Source organism: Echeneis naucrates, chromosome 13, assembly GCF_900963305.1.
Source record: "Echeneis naucrates chromosome 13, fEcheNa1.1, whole genome shotgun sequence".
Classification (NCBI taxonomy): Eukaryota; Metazoa; Chordata; class Actinopteri; order Carangiformes; family Echeneidae; genus Echeneis; species Echeneis naucrates.
Window position 1 is genome coordinate 24,383,533 of NC_042523.1, and position 17,687 is coordinate 24,401,219.

At 44.1% G+C, this 17,687-nt stretch overlaps 2 protein-coding genes across 3 annotated transcripts; both read left to right on the forward strand.

Moving 5' to 3' along the window:
- The first annotated feature begins 1,376 nt into the window (after positions 1-1,376).
- On the forward strand, positions 1,377-12,194 carry phf12b (PHD finger protein 12b). Of its 2 annotated transcripts, XM_029518261.1 has the most exons (16): positions 1,377-2,086; positions 2,395-2,576; positions 4,210-4,282; positions 4,408-4,864; positions 6,137-6,257; positions 6,386-6,518; positions 6,612-6,776; positions 7,038-7,181; positions 7,827-8,550; positions 9,456-9,560; positions 9,672-9,818; positions 9,901-9,996; positions 10,207-10,289; positions 10,398-10,536; positions 11,007-11,133; positions 11,216-12,194. In XM_029518261.1, the coding sequence occupies exons 1-16, from the start codon at positions 2,021-2,023 to the stop codon at positions 11,535-11,537; spliced, it is 3,084 nt and encodes a 1,027-aa protein (XP_029374121.1). In that variant the 5' UTR covers positions 1,377-2,020; the 3' UTR covers positions 11,538-12,194. The 2 variants fall into 2 exon arrangements, with proteins under 2 accessions (XP_029374121.1, XP_029374120.1); XM_029518260.1 differs by having other exon boundaries at positions 11,007-12,194.
- Positions 12,195-13,229: 1,035 nt separating this feature from the next.
- dhrs13b.1 (dehydrogenase/reductase (SDR family) member 13b.1) lies at positions 13,230-16,964 on the forward strand. Its single transcript, XM_029517122.1, has 5 exons — positions 13,230-13,391; positions 14,016-14,134; positions 14,328-14,451; positions 15,555-15,881; positions 16,056-16,964. The coding sequence occupies exons 1-5, from the start codon at positions 13,262-13,264 to the stop codon at positions 16,313-16,315; spliced, it is 960 nt and encodes a 319-aa protein (XP_029372982.1). The 5' UTR covers positions 13,230-13,261; the 3' UTR covers positions 16,316-16,964.
- The last annotated feature ends 723 nt before the right edge of the window (positions 16,965-17,687 follow it).

The window sequence follows — 17,687 nt, forward strand, 5'->3', positions numbered from 1 at the left end:
GCACTGCCTCCCTCTGCTGGTGGTGTTACCCACCATCTGTAGGAAAGAGGATGTGGCTGAGGGATCACTCTAATACATCTTCTCATCACAATGTTGGCTGTTTAATGGGGTTATTGTTCGTTTATTATATTCCCCTGTCATCTGTTAGCACCATGACATTCTGTTTCCAGTTGTCTTAAATTTCTAAAAATGTTGTGTGTTATATACGCAGAACTGTTTTACCATGAGATTCTGTGGTGGCTTCTTCACAGTCGGATAAAGTGGACAAAAGTCTCCTACAGGCTTCATCTTTCTAATGTGAGTCCCCAGATAGTAAAATAAATCAGGATGGCATGTCTGTCGGAGGCAATTTCCACACCTAGACCATCTTCCTCCTCGATTTGTGGTTAATAGCCCTCTTTGTTTTATTGAAAGTAATATTTCATTTTCACCCTCCATCCACAGACTGTGCACGTCAGGCTGTTTCATTTTATTATTAGTTTAACAGATTCCTATGAGATATCTACCTTCAGCAGCATAAACACCATCTCTAACATTGGTTAGGTTGGCAGGAGCATCTGTGGTAACAAAACAAGTTTAAAAAATAAGAAATGCTCTAATACCACCCTGTTACTTATTCTACAAAAGGCTGATTGGAAATACAACTGGACATTCAGAAGCAGTATGTTCCATTAACATTTTCAATGAATAATAAATGTACAATACTTAACAGTTGTCTGTATTTATCTCACTATCTATATTTTGATATTTCCATTCCCATTTTAATCTTTACTTACTCATGGATAGATTTTACTTCATTGATCCCAAGCTGTGATGTTCTTAAGTTACAACAGCTAGTAGACACAGTGTGAATAAAACGTGCAGAATATTGACAAAATAGAAAACCTGTAGAATAAAATCAGCACTACAATATTTAAGCACAATAGGCCCCTGAACTGGATTTTAATCTTTTACTCTGCACGCCACTGTTTATATTTTTTTTACATTCTATCTGCAGGATATTTAACTATGCACACATTTCCAGTAGTATTTATATTTGTAAAATAAACTCTGGAGATTAATCTTTAGTATTTCCGACTGTGATATATGCTAATGCTAATGCTAACAGCTTCATTGCGGGACAGACAGCAAGTAGCGGACGCTACTGTGTTAGCAATATGGCTACCGACCGCTGCTAACTACCTTCAATAGTGCCAAAATAAAGACGGTTAAACAACGGAGGATTGTCGGTGGATTATCGCTAATGGCGACATTTTATCCCTCAACACTGTACGACTGTACCGGATAGCAGTTAGCCGCGGGGGGCTAGGCTAGCCGCCCCTCCACTTCCGTTCCGCTGCGCATGCGCGTCTGGCGGTTCGCGTTTGCGCCAATTGGTAGAGGATGTTGCTAGCAGCCTCTGTAGATGCTCAGGCTCCTCCACAACAATAACACCAACTACATTTGCATCTCCGCCTGACCCGATTTGAGGATTTATACCCTGTCGGAAAACCGAGCGTTTGGCCGCCGTCACGCCGGGCTCCCCCCCCTCGCCCACCCCGTTCCCCGGTGTTCTCTTCGGCTGCGTTTTTCATGTTGACAATGGGAGCGGAGGGGTTTGCAGATTTCCAGGGCTCCTCACTGCCGGAGCAGAAACAGCAATCATGGCTGGCCAGCTAGGCCGCAGATGGGTTTTTTCTGTAGCTGAAATACCGTGTGTAGGCTTCGCACTGCCGTACGTAGAGCGGTGGCGTTTTAATCACACAGTTATCGTTCGTTTTTGTGGTCTTTTCTTTCAGCGGGCCGGCAGCACTTCGCTAGTGAGCCCGCTAGCTTCACAACCTTGACTGGTTGACGTCTTATGCCTTCGTAGTTAGCTCCTTTAGCCGGCTAACGACAGCTAGCATCGCTCGACCGGCCGTCCGCTGGTGGAAAACAATAGGAAAAGGACTTTTTAAGTGTGGGATTTGGTCTCATCCCCTGTGTGCCCGCTTGGCACTTTGTGTTGCTAATTCGTTTTGTAACGTCTGACTCTGGATGAATGTGGGACAAAATGGAGACCCCGACGATTGTGTACGATTTGGATACCTCTGGGGGCTTAATGGAGGTGAGGCTGCTCCGCTTGCAGGCCGTGATTGTGTCAAACACAGCTCTGTTTTTGAGGTTTAAGTGTCTTTTCCTGTCGTATTAATGGTGGCTATGATCGGCCCACCGCAGCCGGTTGTCACGCATTTTCTGCTCTGCTAGCTAAACTCCAATAGTTTGGCTGGTTAAAGAAGGCCACAAGTTAACGTTACCGCTCCAACACAGAGCTAGCTGGATGTAATTATTTTTCCCCTCCAAACCTGGACAAACGGTCCGCCGGGATCTCATGCAGTTGATTACTTAAAAAAACAAACATTTTTATTATTACAGCAAATCCAAACACTGCTGGCGCCTCCGAAGTCCGAGGAGGTGGAGAAGAGGAATCGGAAGTTGGTGAGAGACGTCCGAAGGAGCGGCAGGGCCACCAACCATGACACCTGCGATAGCTGCCGGGAGGGGGGAGACCTGCTGTGCTGTGACCACTGTCCGGCTGCCTTCCACCTCCAGTGCTGGTGAGTTAAAAGGAAAAGGAGGCTGGATGCTCACTGGCATGCCCCATGACTCCGTTAGCTGCATGCCCTAAATGCTCTGAGTCCCCCCCCCCCCTCGGTGAAGTTAGACTATGGGTTTTATTGGATGTGAAATGTAAAAATGTGTGTATGTGCCGTGTAAAAATCGTGCTTATTTCAGCTATAATTTCAACTTGCCCCGTCGGCGGTTCACCTCCTCTTCACGCTGTAACCCCCCACTACTTTCAGCTGAACCGAGGAGGGCGATAGTGAGCCCTGCGGAGCACTTTTAGAAACTTTATTCCAGGTTTTAATTTGTTCATACCGTCAGCAGCATCACAGCATTACTGAACCCCACCACGAAGCATACAACTGCACACACCAAAGTGTTGTTTAGGTTTGTTTTTTGAATGGAGTTTGATGAGGGCAGCTTCATTTGATCGGTCAGGCTGTCGAGTAACTTTCCCCCTTTCAGCGGACTGCGTGAGATTTAATACGTGCCGAGCTGTTTTTGTCGTTGATTCACATTAAAATGAGTCACTTTAAATACGAGAAGACTCGTTTAGGGGAACACACGGAGCTCGAAGGAAACGTGTGCCTGTAGCCTGCACTCGGTCCTCCCCTCCTGTTGTGGCTGCAGCCGGAGGAGCCATTGCTGCTAAAAATGGAGTCGACTCAGCCTCTGTTTACAATATGGCGACCTCCCTGCTCCTTTCCCCCTGTTCCACCGCCATTTTACCAGCCTTTTAAAATTAAGCTTTGACAGAAGCGAGGCTTCAGAAACACCAGCCCGTGTTGGCAGGCGGTGGAGCTGCAGCAGCGGCGGCTCTGTGGGGTTATTTTAGCGGACACGCCGCAGAGGTCGTCCCTTTGTGGCGTTTCTGTCGGCGCCGCTTCGCACGATTCTCCGTTCAAACATCTGCTTGGATGATTTATTTTTTTAACTTCGGCTTTTGGATCGGTTGAGTTCAGTCTGTCTGCAGGAAACAACCAGGCACGTTTTCTCTATATATGGTCAGGCCTGCCACCGGAGCAAACTGGGAGGACACTGCTGCATTAATAACTGTTTTTTAGTGTTGATAAATCTCACTGACTTTTCAGCCTTTGTCTGCTTTACGTTTTTTTGTTTCGCAGAAATGTATAATAACTCTCATATGTTCCCGAGTGCTGAAAATCCTGTATCTTGGGTATGACTCATATCTGTTATGCTTTATTTATACATTGTCAAACTAAGTATTGCCAGTCCATTAAACTCCACGTTAGAGAGGGTCTTTTTAAAGGTGAGACAGAAAACTGATGATTTTTCACACCTTCTGAGTTGTAAATGTTTTCAGGGCTCATGCTTTTAAGTGCTTAAGTAAACTTTTAAGTGTTTCATAGTCATCAACATCTATATTTATATAGTAAATAACTTCACTCTGCTGAATAACTGCTGTACATACATGGCTGCAGTTAATAAAACGCAATGTGGTTTTTGTTAATATTTTTCCCTCACAAACACAAGATTGATCTTTGCTAAAATGTGGTCAATAATGATGAGATTAGGCAAGTTGTGACTGCACAGATGGGTGATAGTTGATAACTTTTCTTGCATTCAATATCAACCTCATCACTAGTGTTTTGTCTTTCCCCAAAGTAACCCTCCTCTGAGTGAAGAAATGCTTCCTCCGGGGGAGTGGATGTGTCATCGCTGCAATGTTCGTAAAAAGGTGAGAGGAAGGTCTCCTATGCTACAACCCCAGTTTTTCTCCAGTGTTCCTGTCACGTTGCCGTCAAAATGCAAAGGAAAATATCCTCATGACGTAATGGAAGAATCTTCATTTTCTTCCATCAGAAGCGAGAGCAGAAGTCAGAACAGACCAATGGCCTGCCAGAGAAATCCTCATCCAAGCGCTCTGCATCTCCAGCTGTGGAGCTGGAGCTCAATGCTGGCCCTCTGCGACTTGATGGCCTTCCTCCGGGGGCCGGAGCAGCAGGACCTGGTTTACGAGTGGCCCAGGTACGACTCCTGGACCGCAGGACAAGCAGCAGACCAAGCAGCCGGCCTGGAACACCCACCTCCAACACCTCGTCCACCCCGACACCCTCTGAGGAGCAGAATGATGGAGAGGAGGAGGCAGCAGAACCCGAGGATGAAGTTCAAGGCACAGAGCTCGATGGTGCTACGTTAACTGCTCCAACACCACGTCTCCTCAAAAGGCCTTTTCAGCTGCTTATAGCAGCTGCTATGGAGAGAAACCCCACACAGTTCCAGCTGCCCAGCGAGCTCACCTGCACCACTGCACTGCCAGGTCAGTCAACTTGAAATAAAAAAGTGTTTTTAATCATTTCAAATGCTGAAGGTCCCACATTTTAGACCATGACTTTGTTTTATTTGAAGTGTTGGTCTACATCTCCTCTCTCAGGCTTCTCTGGAGCTCTAGTAACAACAGGGCAGTCAGCCAATGCGAAGAGAGCCTCTAATCCTCTCTTCGGATTGGCTGACTGCTTTCTCAGGGATCCAATTAAAACATAGCAAATCCTGTAAGGCTGGATGGTGGGTCCATGTGCTCCACTGCTTTTTCAACTTGTCCATACTGCCTTCATTTCTCTCAGGATAAATAAAAGTGTCTATGCTGAGGACAGTGCCTCCCAGCTGTGACATCACAAAGTCCCAGAAGTTCAGATAGCTGGCTTTAAGGCTCAGTTTCTGAATTCAGGCTGTGACCATTTCTCTGTGGACAGAGTCTTTGATACTTTTCCTGTATTAATATAGAACCTGCAGCTGCTTTATAATTAAATCATTTATTGAAATATCATTTTTTACAATGTGACTTTTACAACCTTTTGCAGAGGAAAAAGGAGGATAAAATACTTAAGGATTTGGAGGAGAAAATAGGTTTCATATTTTTATGAATTAAAAAGCTAAGATATTGTAGTGAGTCCATAATTAAACTTCATATTTCAAAAAGTTCACATACCTCGGGTGTTAGATTAAATATTTCCTAACCGAGTGACCGGTGATTTTCAAACATCTCTAGTCTGGTCACCACAGCTGAGTTTGCTATACTTTTGTAGTTTTAATGTCAAGAGCATGGACACTCCAAATGGGTTGTATTAGCATCAACAAATTGCAATCCCTTTTAGGATCAATACCCCAAAGGTGAGAGAGACTGCTGAAGCAACTTTTCTTTCTGAAGCTCTTGCCATTCCAGACGCCAAACTAGAAGTAGATAAATCAAGTTACAGAAACCAGATACAGAAACAAAGTCTTGTGTGTTGGAATGCACCGAGTAACTCAGATGTTTGATACATGAGAGCATAACTACAGGTGACAGATGATTTACAGTCACAGCTGCCACAGTCAGCAATCAGGTCAGCAGAATTACTGACCCCTTTTAAATCTTTTCTTTAAACATACTTTAATCCGAGAGCTTCTCTCTGATTGACTGTCCTTTGTCATGAGGGTTTAAAAAAGTTTTCTGCAAATAAAGACGATTATTTTTGTTGTTTGAGATTATTAAAACATGTCTGGTTTGGATTGTCAGATTGTTTTTCTGATGTTCCTCTCGTTTGGATTCCAGGGAGCAGTAAACGGCGGAGAAAAGAGGAGCTATTAGGCAAGCCTTTCAGGAGACCTCAGCACGAACTGGATCCTAATGGTCTTGTCCCTCTACCAGTAAAGGTCTGCTTTTCGTGCAACAGGTCAGTATTAAACAGATTAACATGTTAGAAAGCGCTGATTCTTGAATTTAAATAGTCAGAAAGAGAGAAAAAGCATGTCTCTTGCTATTCCCTGAGTTTAATAGGGAATTGTGTATTTCCTCTGACAGGAGTTGCAGGTTGGCTCCACTGATCCAGTGTGACTATTGTCCACTTCTCTTCCACATGGATTGTCTGGACCCCCCGCTCACAGCTTTACCTGCTGGGAAATGGATGTGTCCAAACCATGTTGAGCACTTAGTGGTAAGATGCGAGGCTGTGGCTCTGAGGCAAACAAAATTAAAGCTGCAGCAGACACGATTAGTTCCCCAGGTTAAACATTTGTCTCCTGTTCAGCTGAATCAGAAGAGCCTGAGTCTGTCCAGCCGCTGTCAGCTCTTTGACCAGTTCCAGGACAGAATGTCGCAGCATGCCGTCAAGTTGGACTTCCTGCGCAGAGTCCATCGTCAGAACGCACCCAATCGGCGCAGCAGCCTTCAGCACAACAAGAAAACCATCAAGGTAAACTGCCAAATACTGATTCACAAACGTAACATTCATTTTTCATTAATTGTGTTTTGGGAGCAGGGGTTGCTGTATTCATCTGCAAAAAGAATTTATTCTGTTAAATCATCAGCAGTCTGACTCTGCACAGATGTTAATCTACTTTGCCTTAACACTGTCAATATGTGACAGCCCCCGTTCATTCAAAGGCATTAGAATATGATGACTAAATGAAAGTTAGTCATTCACTCATTTCTAACAATCACCGTTTGTTCTCAGGTGCCAGATGCCATCAAGTCTCACTACCAGAATCCTCCCCCCATGCTGCTCCCTGCAGGCGTGCACCAGCTGGAGCTGGTCTGTAGTGGCGTTCCTGACCATCAGCCCTCAAAGCACCTGACCACGGACACTGAACAGCAAGAGGTAGGCAGAACAAAAGCCTCTTCAAGAGGAAGTATCAGCGACAACTGTGCTACTTGCCTTTAATTTGGGCTGATAAAGAGTTAGAACTGCAGCAATGTTCTGAACCATGCAAAGAAGATCGCAGCTACAGTACAAAGAGCTTACTCGGACATACTGATAAGTGGATGGAGCTATGGCTCGAATCCTACAGGGCTGAATGGTGGATCCAGGGGGGCCATGATGTCACACGTGGCTGTGTAGTCATATTTATGTAGTCTTCTTTCACACTAAATCAGCTCCATTTTTTTATATTAATCCAGTGAAGGTCTCAGTTCACAGCCTTGATTCAGAAACTAAGCCTTAAAACCAGCCGACAAGACTTCTGGGACTTTGTTATGGCACAACAAATTCCCACCCACCCAGAGCCACCATCTACCAACTTTGTAGGATTTAGTTTCTGTTAAATGTTTCTCTGAAATCTGCTTAGTTTCTATTGGAACACACAGAATAGAAGCTCAGTATCAAATTTCAAATTCAAATAAAAAAAAAAAAGATTCTTGGTCTTCCTCTTTCTGAGATATTAAGGTCACCATAAGACAGGACATGCTTCTCTCAGGGGTTGATGGCTGCTCATGTAATAAAACACTGTTCTACTGTGTTCAACAGTGGCTTCAGGATGTCATCGCCCTCCAGTGCAGCATCATGCGACACCTATCCATCAAGCAAAAGGCACCACCCACAGCACCCGCTCTGTCACCAGTAACAACATCAGCAGAGTCGGAGCAGAAAGCCAGCGCCAAGTTGTGTGTAACGTCAGAGGACACGAAAACTCAGACCTCTTTAGGAAGGACTTCCTCCCCAGAGCCTGGCTCTAAACCCTGCAGTGCACCTGATGAGTCCCAGGGGGCACCTCTTTCTGGGGCAGGTGTTTGTAAATGCAGCATGACGTCCTGTCAGAATTGTAGAAAACCCAATGGACCTCTAGCAGCAGAGTGTCAGCCCCCCAAAGCCAACGGCCCTGTGGACTGTAACAGTTCGTCAGACTCCTGCAGGCAGGCGGAGCTGCAGTGCAGAGTGAAGCCCAGTGTGACACCCCCAGACTCGGCTCCCACCTCCGGTCAGGTGAACCACATAGGCGTACAAACAGTTAAAAAGGAGCCCGAAAGCACTACGGAGGCCTGTGCTCAGAAAATCTGCTCCACTGCCCCGACGATATGGCCCCACAGCGGCCAGCAGAACCACAGGAACCAGACGGTGCCCCAGGAGGAGGTTGTGACCAGCAACGAAAACCGCTCCCACCCCATCACCAGCAGTGCCCGCTCAGACACACCACCTAAAGGCAATCAGGAGCACGATTCCACCAAGATGGGATCATCTTCACCCACTCCAGGTAAACATGAAACCCCGCCCCCCAACTCTGAATAGCTTCCCGGGTTCTTTTGAATCTCTCTGAGAATTTCTTTATTATATAATCCATACTTAACATTATTTTTTTATGTAGTCTGAAAATGCTAAATTTTGCTAATTTTAATTACCGTATAGATTGTAGATATTGTTTGTTGAAAGGAGATTTTGAAGAGTGGAGCAGCAGGACATGATCGTACATCAGGCTGCAGCTCATATCTACATGAGGTGAAACCCGCAGTGCTTGTTTCAGCTGGATCTCCCAAATCTTAGAAAACACAAGATGTAGAAACAGATTGGGTCCTGGGGAAAGCAAAGGAAAATGATGAAGTGACAAAATGATACAGTGCAGAGAGGAATGTTTTTCCTCACAGAAGATATATCAGGTTCATGAGGGAGAACAAGAGCTGCAGTTTCTCCTTACTCCTGCATCATTCCCCAACAGCACAAACACATGACGTAGTCTGTGTCGCTATTTTCAGCAATTATAAACTCACCTTTAATTACATTAATAATGTTAGCACATCTCTAAATATGTAAAATTATGGTCAGACTGAAGAAAAGCTGTAATCAGATATCCAGAACACAGAGAGGCTGCTTTAAATCGAGGGTGTTTAAAAAAAAAAAAAAGGGGGGGGGGGCAATAAAGGGATGATGATCAAGAAGAGCGGTATCAAACACTGCCGTTTTGAGCAAAACAGGTGACTAACAGCTCCCTCTACTGCCCAATAATTAATAATTTCACAGTAAAATTATAGGAGCAGCATGTATTTAAATATATATCAGGTCTGTTATAAGCAAAGCACATAGGTAACGTTGATATTGTAATTAAATGGCTGATTGAAAAAAATATTCCTTCACCTCATGTCTCTGCACGATTCTCCTCCACAGACATAAAGACTAGACCTGGACTGATGGATTCAATGCTGCCTAGTGCTCTGTCCTCCATCGCTAACCTGTCCAGCTGCATGAAAGATGGAAAGGATGAGGATGGAGGTAGGTGCCCCCCTCCAGGGAGTTATGTGGCAATGCTGAACCACTATTGTGTATTTACCCTCTAATTTTGTGTGTGTGTGTGTGTCTGTGTGTCTGTGTGTGTGTGTAAAGGGATTGAGTTGGACAAACTAGATGCAGATATGATCAAGCTCTTAGCCTGGCAGAGGATCCAGCAGCTTTTCCCTCCAAAAGCCCCCAGCGCTCTGCTTCCTCCAGCAGCCAGTGACGCCCCCAAAGCCCCATCACCCCACCCCGACAGTAAGGCCCTGCTTTACCTCAGGAAGTGACTTTACCTCAGGAAACACAGTCAAAGCTTTAAAACCTAAACATCTGCCACCAGGTCAGAAGAAGGTGCAGGCCCGAGCAGTGTTCTACCCCCTCACAGGAAAAGGAGGAGCGATCAGCATGTGCTACAGGACATTATACATAGGATCGGGTGAGATGTCACTCAAACTGAATGTTATTCCAAATTAGGTACTATCTTATATAATTAGCTGAAATTTAGCTGATTTATTAATATGTGGAAGAAAGTTTGTTTTAATTCAATAAATAAATAGATAATGAAAACCTGTATTTAGCAGAACTCCAGACGCATTGATGTTTGTCTTTGGTAAACACGTTTTCATAATGTCATGTTTTCCTTAAGGTGCCGACATGGACGTGTGCCTTACAAACTACGGTCATTGCAACTACATTTCGGGGAAACACGCCTGTATTTTCTATGATGAGGTATGAACTTCTTAATGCTGCAGAACAGCTATCCATCCCTACTGACTGATGATGTGGATGTGCTGGCATTGTTGGTCACTATATAAAGTGTTTCTGTCTCATCTTCAGAATACCAAGCACTATGAGCTGCTCAACTACAGTGAGCATGGCACCACAGTGGACAACGTCCTCTACTCGTGTGATTTCTCTGAGAAGGCCTCACCAACTTTACCCAGTGGCCTTGTGGCCAAAGTCCAAGGCATCATCCGTGAGTACAGTGTGCAAGACCCCATCAGAGTCCAATCCATCAAAACATCAGTCGCCTCACTTCACAGGCTCTAACTGTATCTGGATGTTTCCAGGAACAATAGATGCTGCAAAAGCTTTTTAAACAGGAAGTCTTGTGGATGGTGGAATCAATTTTATGATGATGGAAACATTTTTAATTAAAGTGGGGGGGGGGGTCTGGGGTGGAGCTGTAGATGAATGAGCTAGAGGCAGCTGCTGCTTGATGTCTCATCAAAGCCGTTTCTCATCACTGTTGTTGCAGTCAAATTAATTGAATTTGGTTTGTTGAACTGTTGATCTGATCACTAAGACTTGAATAACAACTGTACTGCTGCTTTGCCATTTCCTCTTAATGAATAAATAAATAAATAAAACATTTGCTGTTGTTTCCTCCTCCCTTTTTCTAAATTGGAACAATAAAATTCTCTGCTTTCGTGTCTCTGTGTGCAGGTCGCAGTAAGAAGCGTGACGAAGGCGAGGGTCCCAGCTCTGCGATGGGTCTGTTGCCAGTCGGTGGAGTGATGAGCAGCCAGCCTCAGGGTGGCTCTGAGCTCTTGTGCACCTGTAAGGCGAGCAGCTCCAGCCTGATTGGAGGCAGCGGGGCGGGATGGGAGGGCACGGCGCTACTCCACCACGGCAGCTATATTAAACTGGGCTGCCTCCAGTTTGTCTTCAGCATCACAGAGTTCGCCAGTAAGCAGCCCAAAGAGGAGCAGACCGCCACGCCGGCCGCCAGTTGTGCTAATCCCACCAGCAGCAGTAACGCCGGCAGCACCACTACCAACGCTGCCCCCAACTCCACCTCCACACCACCACTGCCCAACACTGCCACAGCGAGCAGCCCCTCAAGCCAGGACGAGACTGATACCGAGACTGTCCCTCCCCACCAAGTGCCAGTACTGCACTCCAACTCTGTTCCATAACCCGCGCAGGAAGTCCTGCCCTCCCTCCTTTTGTTTTGCACCTTCCGAGTCACAATGAAGGGAAAGCTGCACAGCTGGTTGGTCAACAGGGAAAAGTTTATTTTTTCATTTTTAATGGTTTATATCTTTGCATGAACTTGAAGTATTATTGACAATCTCTTCTGTTTCTGACTGACTGACAGTAACCTTCTGTTCATTTATGACTGTTAGAAGTTTGAGCAGCATTATTTAGCTTTGCTCAGTTTTTCTTTTTGCCGTTTATTAGTTATGTATGGTGTTAACTTGTCAGTCATCCCATTTAGCACAAACCTTTTACTTTGTAGTATTGAATTCCATACATTCTAATTTCTTTTGCTGCTTTTGCACCACAGGTAGCTATATATGTATGAAAACATACATGCTTACACACTATATGTATATATAATGTAAATATATATAATTCAGTGCCTCTCAGTTGGAGAAACATTGGATTTCATGTAGATTTACCATTTTTTGGTTTTTAACTGTACAGTTCATGGACTTTGTGATACTGTGTAGAGTACCAGAAGTTTTGTGATAAAACTTGTTCCTAGTCTGTATTTTCCGCTGTAGACCATCTGTAAATACCACATTGTTTTAGCACTCATTTTAACATCTCGTGCTGCTCTGTATATAAGCACTCTTTGTCTGTATCTGCTTGTCTGTTCAAAAACCTGTAAATACAGAAAGATTTTCTAAGAACAAACTTGATGGACACGTGTTCACTGTTCCTTCAATGGCATTTGGGATTTTTCTCAGCATTCCACACGCACCCTGGAAAACAAAGAGGAAAAACTATTTTAAAACACCCATTTCAGTTGCTAACATTCTATTTATAGATGTGAAGGTGAAGCCAGTGGTGAAAAGCCTGAAACCTTCACTGGAATCATTCCCCTGGTGGAATGAAGTGGGATTGAATTGAAGTCTATGTGAAAACGGCCTTATTTCTCAATTTATTTATTACCTCAGTAAATGTTTATGTATGATACGGTATGATGGTCCCACATAGAGGAAAACAGACCCTGGTTTATGGTCTGTTAATCTGAGTCAGATTAAAACGGGCTACCATGTGACGTGCCTGACAATCAGGATGAAGTACAGAGGTCTGTGCAAGTTCACTGGGTGACTGGAGCCAGATTTGGATTTTCTATCATATTCACACAAAATAACAGATTAGACTGCCCACTCTGCAAACTAGAATATGTTCACAACCAAGATAGTGTTATGCTCACACAAAGGATAACAGACTTATTAATTATGTCCATTATTTCAGATTTTGATTCAGTTTTCCTCTTTAAACGAGGTACTTTTACATCGAGCTGTCCTCATTTCCGGCTGTCCACTTTTTTGTTCAACTCTCAAAAAAGTTCCTCAAAGTGAATAAACTGAGATATAGATTCGCATCAGATGCAGTTTTCCGAAAAACTCGTTTAGGTTTCCATCACTTTTTTTTTTACTTTATTGCTTTTAATCAGTACGGGGAAACGTCGCTTCGAAAACCGGAAGTTGCTGAAAATACCGACGTGGTTTTTTTTTTCTTTTTGAAAACAAACAATATAACTGTCATTTTTTGTATTTTTTTGTACTCTATTTTATCACATTTCCTTCTAAAAGCCACGTTGTATGTGTGTATTTTTCTTAGCTTTTGTTTACTGAATAGCTTGAGAACTGTCACGAGTCTTCTATTGTGAAAGTGTGAACCGGAACAGCGCTGTAGCAGTTAGCCGTTTCGATGCTAATGGCGCCGGTTCGAAGCGAACGGAGATGTCGGCGTTTCTCTGCCTCGTAGCCGGAGCAGTTTGCCTTTATGTCGTCGTTTATTACGGAGTTTTCAGGGGAGCCAGGTGTCCGGTGAGTCCGGTAAAGCTGGCGGGGAAGACGGCCATAGTTACCGGTGAGGAGACTCTACTAACACGGAGCTCCATTCATCTTGTTCAGTGTAAACCGGCTAAATGGTTTATCTTTCTTTCCTGTCGGATTATTCTGAACAAAAATGCATAAATATAATTAAAATGTAAACAGTATTAAGACCAACGGGAGTCACAGGTGGACTAACGGCTGTCTGAATAAGTTTGGCTGACTTCAACAGGTTTGGCCTGAATTTAAAGTCCCAGATGGAGAAGCTGTTTTTGGTTGAACTAGAAAACAATCATGCCTCGGGAAACATAATTTATGATGAAAGTTTTAATGGTGTTAAATTGAATGAACGCACTTTTACCTGCTGTAGTCACGTGACTCCTCCTGCTGCAGGGACTTCTTATGAATTAAAACCTAATTTCCTGTAAATTAACCATTAGGTTTTAATTCCCAAGACACTAAATGTGGAGCCTTCCTGGTGTGAGACAACAGTGCCAACCACTGCCACACCGCTAATATCTAAAAGCTCATTATAAATAGATGATATTTTGTAAAGAAAAGCAACACCAAGGTAATTTTGGCCTTTAAATGACACTAATAATTAAGCTCAGTATGGTGCCTTTCTTTCTTCCTTTTTTATTTGAATTGATTTCCTGCACAGGAGGCAACACCGGCATCGGCAAGGCCACAGCTCTGGATCTGGCAAAGAGAGGAGCCAGGGTGATCCTGGCCTGTCGCAACAAGGACAAAGCTGAGGCTGCTGCTTTTGACATCCGCAGAGTAAGTAAACTGTCAGGATGAGTCCACGTTACCTGTTTGTGGATCAGCTAATCTAAAGATTGTCACTATATAGGGTCCAGGTGTTCCCACTGCAGTTTGTGGGGCTCCAAATGGAGGGTTCTAAACAATCTAAACAAATTTTTTAACTAAATTTGTGTGTTTCAGCCAGACTTAACCAGAATTGTTTTTCCAGGAGAGTGGAAACAATCAGGTGATTTTCATGGAGTTGGATCTGGCGAGTCTAAAGTCTGTTCGCACTTTTGCTAAAACCTTCCTGAGGACTGAGCCCAGACTGGACGTCCTCATCAACAATGCAGGTGAAGATGCTGAAATACGACAGAGTATCCCTTTACATTGTCCCTCTTCTTGGTGGATACTGCAAGTGACTTGTTGGCAAGAAGACAGTAGAGGGATCCCTTTGAAACGTTTTATGACAGGATCAGTTGCTTCAAACATCCAGTTAAATGCAGGATGAAGGTCAGAGTGTTTTTCATTTCTCTATAACACAAAAGATGTAGACGTATTTAATCCCAACAGTCAACACAAATTAGTCATCTTTTTTTTAATCAAACTAAATCATGTGCAGAAGACATAAACAGATCTTAAAAGAAAGAAACACATAACTCAGGACAAAGGAAACGAGACCACCTCCACTGAAACCAGAACAATGAATGAGCTCAAAACAGTCAGGTACACCTGGGCTGTCAGGCCAATTAACACACCTGGACCTCCTGTCAGTGTCCTCTGGTTTCCAACATATTACAATAATATTATTTAAAAAAAAATTTAAACTGAGGGCAGCACGGCGGCGTAGTGGTTAGCGATGTCACCCCACAATAAGAAGGTTCGGGTTCGGTCCTTTCTGTGTGGAGTTTGCATGTTCTCCCATGTCTGTGCAGGTTTCCTCCCACCGTCCAAAGACATGCATGTCTCAGTTAACTGGAGACTCTAAATTGTCTGTAGGTCTGAGTGTGAGTGGTTGTTGGTCTCTGTCTGTCTCTGTGTGTTGGCCCTGTGATGGACAGGCGACCTGTCCACGGTGTACCCCGCCCCTCGCCCAATATGAGCTGGGATCGGCTCCAGCAGCCCCGCGACCCCGCAACGCATAAAGCGGATGAAGATGAGTGAGTGAATTTAAACTGAAACCAAGTCTATGCAATGGTGACGTTTACATTCCTGGTAAAAATTGCAGAGAAGAGGGGGAGGGCAAAATAGGCCCACATTGAGACACCCTCTGATAAGTGTGTCTAACATAAGTGCATGTTGTTTAAGGATATCTTTGGTTGTGAGACAGATAGGACCCGTCTTTGAACCTCTCTCACTGAGCCACATGGGGCCGCTGTTTGGCGCCACGAGGTGGTTATCTTTCGCTTTGGACAGTTCAGTGTACACAAGTTTTAATTGGAATTTTGTGTTTCAGGTGTGATGGGTCCAGGATGTACTGAGGACGGCTTTGGTTCAGCTTTTGGGGTGAATCACCTGGGTCACTTCCTGCTCACCAACCTTCTCCTGGAGCGTCTGCAGCAGTGTGGCCCCAGCCGGGTTGTCACCGTGGCTGCGCTGCTGCACCGTTTTGGAAACATAGACTTCCCTCTGTTGGCTTCCCAAAAAGATCTAGTGTCGGGTCGGTCCATGTGGCATGACTTTCAGGCCTACTGCAACAGCAAGCTGTGTAATGTGCTGTTCACCAGGGAGCTGGCCAACAGGCTGGAGGGCACCAGTGTCAGCTGCTACAGCCTGCACCCAGGTCAGTGAACGCCACATATTTTAGATTTACATTTTTAGAGGTCCCACGTTGGCTAAAGGTAGATTTCCATGTGTTCTTTTGCTGGTACAAACACAAACGCCCCAGTGTGGCTGCCACCACCTTTGGGCTGGACTGTGTTTCACAGTAAATACGCCTCGTCTCTGTCCTTTCCAGGAGTCATCTACACAGAGCTGTGTCGCAGTATGAGCCTGTGGCTGCAGCTCCTCCTGGCGCCCATATCCAAGCTCTTCTTCATGGACCCAGAGGCTGGGTCCCAGACCACGCTGTACTGTGCCCTGCAGGACGGCATTGAGCCTCTCAGCGGACGCTACTTCTCTGACTGTGCGCTGCAACAAGTGGGAGCCAAAGGACGGGATGATGCTTTGGCAAAGAAGCTGTGGGAGGTGAGTGAGAGGTTAACGGGTTTATCGTGACAAACCCAAAGCTGAAGACTGGATCATTGCTCACCAGGTTTCCCGGTTACTGGCTTATTGTCGGTCCGTTTTCTTACGACTGGTTCCTTCTGGTCATATGTGTAATATTTGTTATTTAGAAGCCTTAAACTTTTGGCTGCTGTTCATCATGACATCCTTAAAGAGGTGTCATGATTGCACTCGTGGTTAGACCACATTTTCCATGTATCAGGTCTAATCCTTCACCACTTCAGCTTCACATGATTTGGACTCAGATGTGGTTTATATAATAATTTGTAGCAGGTAAAGATGTTAATCCAAGTCAGGAGTAAAGTTTCTGATCAGACCTGTTGCTTTGGTCCTTAGAGAGTTCTGGATATTTGAGCTGTAATGCCGTCATTGGTCAGTGGAAAAGCTGAGTGGTCAAATGAACAGGAGCCCTGAAAGCACCATTTTATAATATATCTGCTAAAAATATTTTTACTCTCAGGCATCATTTTCACAGGTGAAAAACACGAACTAAGAATTTTCTTTTCTTTTTTCGCAATTATGTGTTTCCCAGGAAAAAAGCACACTGAAATGTTAAACAACACTACCAAATAAATATTGCTAACACACTTGCTTTCTTATGGAGCTGAACTGGAAAATAATAAATAATATGCGAATGTTCTGTTCTGTAGAGTTCTGTAACTGTCTGCGAACCAAACAACTCCTCTTAGTTTAATCTACAACAAAATAAAATGAAACAACACTCTTGAAGTCTTGAAGTTTTTCAGATTTTTTTTTTTTTTTTTTCCTCTTCCCTTCTTCTTCTTCTCTGAAACTGTTTTGTCAAAGTTGAACTCTGCTCCAGGTGACAGTTCTGTTGAGCTGGACTGAACTGAAGATCCAACTATCCAAAAGTTTCTGGATTCCAGTTACTCTGTGCATTGATTTATGACTTGAGCTTCTGTGAGTTTATAGCTGAACTAACTGTGAGGGGGATGAGGTTGGCTCATGCATCTTAAATATCTGCTGATCAGATTAATATTTCAGGAGTTTGTCAGCTATTTAAAACATCACCAAGACATCAGAGTGCCCTTATCAATCTGAAACCATGAATTTTTTGAGCCAAGTGAATTTAAGCCGTCTCACCAGGTGAAGGTGAACCAGCTTCACTCGGTCTGACAGGGTTCAAATAAAAAGCCCTTTGTTTTTGCTAAACCTGCAGAAAATAGCAAGAAATCGAATAGGAACAATTTTATTAGAAATGAAGTCATATGCAAAAAGATGCATGACAAACACCACCACCATAATAATATAACTCCATCAGCGCTCCAGTTGGAAGTAAGAGATCAGCTACATGCCATTTCTTCTGTCCTGCTGACACTCTGGACTGTGAAAGACATTTCTA

What these genes read in the sequence shown, in the direction of transcription:
- phf12b (XM_029518260.1), top strand. Translation starts at nt 2,021, where the DNA reads ATGTGGGACAAAATGGAGACCCCGACGATTGTGTACGATTTGGATACC. An exon ending in CCTCTGGGGGCTTAATGGAG is followed by an intron (nt 2,087 to 2,394) that starts GTGAGGCTGCTC and finishes TTATTATTACAG; the next exon opens with CAAATCCAAACACTGCTGGC. An exon ending in GCTGCAATGTTCGTAAAAAG is followed by an intron (nt 4,283 to 4,407) that starts GTGAGAGGAAGG and finishes TTCTTCCATCAG; the next exon opens with AAGCGAGAGCAGAAGTCAGA.
- dhrs13b.1 (XM_029517122.1), top strand. Translation starts at nt 13,262, where the DNA reads ATGTCGGCGTTTCTCTGCCTCGTAGCCGGAGCAGTTTGCCTTTATGTC. An exon ending in GAAGACGGCCATAGTTACCG is followed by an intron (nt 13,392 to 14,015) that starts GTGAGGAGACTC and finishes TTTCCTGCACAG; the next exon opens with GAGGCAACACCGGCATCGGC. An exon ending in CTGCTTTTGACATCCGCAGA is followed by an intron (nt 14,135 to 14,327) that starts GTAAGTAAACTG and finishes TTGTTTTTCCAG; the next exon opens with GAGAGTGGAAACAATCAGGT.